This window comes from Bison bison, unplaced genomic scaffold (assembly GCF_000754665.1).
Source record: "Bison bison bison isolate TAMUID 2011002044 unplaced genomic scaffold, Bison_UMD1.0 scf7180017864223, whole genome shotgun sequence".
In the NCBI taxonomy this organism is placed as follows: domain Eukaryota; kingdom Metazoa; phylum Chordata; class Mammalia; order Artiodactyla; family Bovidae; genus Bison; species Bison bison.
In genome coordinates this window covers 2654056-2658466 of record NW_011494795.1, presented here as the reverse complement: position 1 = coordinate 2658466, position 4411 = coordinate 2654056, and the positions used below count along the sequence as shown (strand labels likewise).

The 4411-nt window shown below is 63.3% G+C and overlaps 1 protein-coding gene across 1 annotated transcript in view; it reads right to left on the bottom strand.

The window, feature by feature from the left end:
- RADIL (Ras association and DIL domains) overlaps nt 1-4411 on the bottom strand; it is a 53202-nt gene that overhangs the window by 47413 nt on the left and 1378 nt on the right. The window contains 1 exon segment of the mRNA XM_010845800.1: nt 3957-4407. Within this exon segment, the coding sequence (XP_010844102.1) occupies nt 3957-4407 (451 nt within the window).

The window sequence follows — 4411 nt, the reverse complement described above, 5'->3', positions numbered from 1 at the left end:
GCCCCGCCCCCGCCAGCCCCTCCAGCCAGCCTCGGAGGAGATGGGAGGCCGGCAGGCCCCGTGGTCGGTGCCAGAGCAGCGCGTTCCTCCTCACTCGAGCCCCAGTCCGCGCTGGTGGGCACCCAAGCCCCCTGCAGGCCACCCCACCGCCCACACCCCGCAGAAAAAACCAATCCCAGCCCTGCAGCCTGAGGTGCACCTTGAAGCCCAGACCTACAGAGGAGCTTGCCCTTCTAGTTTGCATCAACCCTTAAGCAGGCATTTAACGAGCACCTGCTGTGTGCCAGACCACACTGACACCGCAGGACGATGGGGACAAGCCCAGGGCTGATGCAGAGACGTCCCTGCAGAGAGAACCTCACGACACAGCAGCTTTAGAAACCCTCTCAGCTTGCCTCCCTCAGAAGAGGGCACCCAGAGTCAAGGAGGCCCTGCCTCCCAGACGGGAACAAGGCCAGGCAGGCCGCAAGGAAGGCACCCCAGTCCCTTAGGCGGGGCCCCAATGCCCAGCCTGGCCGAGGGCCCAGGACACACGGCCTCGGGCACCTGCAGGAGGCATAGGCGCAGCCGGCAGGCTGAGTTCCTGCCTTGTCGAGGCCACCGCGTCCAAATCAGTGGTTCCCACTTGAGGGCGAACTTGCCCCCTGGCCACCCAGCCAGGCCCAGAGACATCTGTGGTTGTCACAACTGGGGGGCAAGGCTGGGACGGAGCTAAGCGTCCTACTGGGCCCAGGGCGGCCCCGACAGCAGAGACCTGCCGGCCCGGAGTGCCCTGGGGCTGTGGGTGAGAACCCAGCTCACAAGCTCGCCTCTGATCCGGGACACAAAACAACCCCACGCTCTTGCCTTCCCTCGCCACTGACGAAAACCACATGGCCCACAGCCCTCCCCGGGGTCAGCAGAAGTGACTGCCACCTTTTTCCAGGGGACAGGCCCAGAGCCCTCTCCACGGGGCATAAGCCCTGGATGCCAGCCTCTGGGAACAGGCGGGAGCAGCTCTGGCCCCTGCCCGCACCACACGGGGCTGCCATCCTCTGGAAATCGTGGGCAGGCTGGCAGCTGGGAAAAGGCAGTATTTATGGAAAACACGTGCCAGCACTGCCCGCACACACACTACGGGCACGTAATGACGGCCGGACGGTCCCGGAGCGCCGCGCGGGGTCTTCCTCCAGCGCCCTCGGACGGCGCCTTCCACCGCCTGGCCAGGAGGGGCGTCCCGGTCACCCAAGGATGCCTTGGGGGCTCCTGGAGCCTCCAGGATGCACGAGGGGGCTTTTAACCTGGCACAACCAGTGAGCCCCACACAGGTGCTCTTCTGACGTGAGGACCAAATGGGAAAACCACTATCGTCGTGACTGTTCAGTAACCTGACACCTAGGGAGGCGGGCACTCGTTCACATCCGCACGCGTCCACGCGCACTCGTCCACACACATGCACACATGTCCACACAGGCGGTCCAGTCCTCTCGCACCCTTCTCCCGACGAGGTGGACCGTCCACTCCCAGGGGCTAGAGACACCGTCACCCATCTTCAGGGAAGGAGGCAGGGAATCTGGTGTCTGGGTGCCCACCACAGCCCACACCGCCTCACAGCCTTCAGTGACACTCGGGTCACTCAGGGCACCTACAGCATCTCGGGGCTCATCACGGGCCACCCAGGAGGTGGGGCGCCCCTTCTCTGGAGACACTAGTGTTAGAAACAGCAGCAGAGGCCGCCAGGGAGGAGCAGTCAGAGGGGCTCACAGACCACCCCCCCCGACAGCAACACCTTCACCCTTCAGTCTCTCTGCAGGCCCCGCCATCACGAGGAGGCGGGGGCCCTGGACCCCGGGGTGCACTAGGAGGTGAGGGGCACCTGGGGACCCAGGGGCTGCAGCGAACTCTACACGGGGGAACAGTGCAGACTGAGAGTTCACACGTGCGAGCGTGTGCACACAGCTGGGTATCACCAGGATCCCCAGACACCTGACACAGGGGCCCTGGACTCTGGTGAAGCTCCACCGCCCGTGCACTGTGGAGCGGGGCTGGACGAGGCGGGCCTCCTGCAGGGTCCTCGGTGCTCACTCTGCAGCATGGTCACTGGCCGGGGGGACGGTCCAGCCAGGAGGCACAGGGCACCCAGGCCACGCCCAAGTCGGAGGCTGGCCAGAAAGGCCAACTCCCTGGGGCCCGGGAAGCCTGCTCCAGGCAGGTAACACAACCCGCTTCCAGCCCAGATAAGTGTGTCAGTGAAACCCCACCCAGGTCAATAGACTCCTTCTCTGAAAACCACCCCCAGACTGAATAGGCTGGGCGCCTTCTCCTGCCTCAACAGTGTAAAAGGAACAGATCTAAACAGTGTCATGGAACAGGAGACAAAGCCCTGCGCCCCCAGATGGCATCCGGCCCCGTGGCTGCCCTGCTCCCCCTCCGCTCAAGCGGTCACCCCCATAACACAGAGCGGCCCCCCAGGGCCCACCCAGGACCCGCAGAACCGGCGGGGCCGGCCCAGCCCACATACTCTCTGCTCTCCGTCCAGCAGAGGAAACGCTGGGCAACACGGTGACCGTGAGCCGAACACCCACTCCTCCGCCCATGTGCGTGACGCGGCCCCTTCCAGGCCTCCTAGAGCGAGGCGAGCAAGGAGCCGGGGCCTCGGGAGCAGCAGGGCAGGGCCGGCACGGAACCCACAGCCTGCAGCCAGGCCTGTGGGTGGGGCGTTTGGGGCGCTGGTCCGAGGAGAATTAGAAACAATAACATCGAAATTAACACAACACTGTAAATCAACTCTACTTCAATAAAATTAATTTTTTTAAAAAACAATAAAAGAAACAACCCAGTAACATCAGTTACTCATTGGGCAGCTTCTCATTCTCCCAGGTGCCTGCAAATCCGCAAAACATCGTGATAACACACCTGGCCCTGTCAGAGGGACCCCAAGCCCATCCTAGGTCCACTTCCGCTGTGAACTCACAGAACAAACCCCAGACAGACAGTCATAGTCGGGACTCCGCACATACCCCTGCACCCTGGGGCCCCTGAGAGGCGAGCACCCAACCTCCAGATCACAAGACTGAGGCCAGAAGGGGTAGCGGGCTCCGCTGCCGCCCACCACCACCCGTGGCAGCCCTGGCAGGCCGCAGGCCATCAATCCGCCTGCCACACCCTTGTCCCCACACCCTGAGCATGCAAGGCAGGCTCCGCACCAGAGCACACTCGTGTTCAACACACCTGGAGACACACACAGGACGTCAGCGAGGGCTCCAGCCCCCTGACCCCACGGACCAAGTGATGGGTCTCCCAAGGCCACCGAATGACCTCTGCTCTGAGCCACATGAGACCACTCCATTTGCTCACATAAAGTGATGGGTCTCCCAAGGCCACCGAATGACCTCTGCTCTGAGCCACATGAGACCACTCCATTTGCTCACATAAAGCCACCATTTTCATAAGAAACGAACGAGAAGTCGAATACGACCCGAGATATGTTTAAGAGTCTTTTGGCATTTGAAAAAAACATATATTTTTTATGGCACTTACCATGAAGATAACCAGCTTCTTTCCACCAAGTGAATAAAAGCCAGACACAAAGCAGCGGCCCTGCCAACCCGAGAGGCTGCAGCCCCCTCAGGGCCCGGGCTGCCCCAGCGAGCCTGCGGCAGTGACCCACCGCCTCCAGGCCGGGCCTCCTCCAGCCCAGGCCCCGAGCTCCAGCGCGTCCCTCATGCACCACAGCTGAGACCCCTTCCTCCAGCAGCACACAGCCCCATGTCCAAGAGGCCCCGGGAGCCTCAGACGCTGAGGGCCTTTCTGTACCACGTTTGCCACCTGCGCGGGCCGAGGTCCTCCCTGCCCCACAACTCCACAAGGTGGCATGGAGTCGGCACCAGCAGGCACCCGCTGTGTGGACAGGCCCCTCCATCTGTTCCCCTCCAGACACCCCCGTGTCCCCCGAACCCCCACCTTCACCGCCTCACCTGCCGTCGTGGTGTCCACGTCCTTGGCGGCCAGCTCCTCCACCTCCGACCTCTTCCTCAGCTCAAACCTCCGGGACAAGCCTTCTCGGGGCTTCCATAACTCCTGGATCAGGAGGGGCTTCTCGTTGTCGCCGAACACCCGGAAGCCCTGAGCCTGCCACGCATGCCCGCCACCGCTGGCCTGGCCCACCACATCGCACAGCACGAACTGGGCGGCACGCTCGGGGCTCAGTGCGTAGCGCTCCAGGGCCTCCCTCACCAGCTCCCGGGCGCTGGACGTGCCGGTGGCCAGGACGCTCTTGTAGTGGGTGCCTGAGCACACGCTGTCCCCGAACACCTTCAGGACCCCGGGGGCCGAGAGCTGCGTGGACAGCTCGGCAGGGTCATCGCTGGCACCCAGGCCTGAGCAGGGAGTGTCCAGGTCGCGGTACTTGTAGCTCAGGGTCCGGGACAGC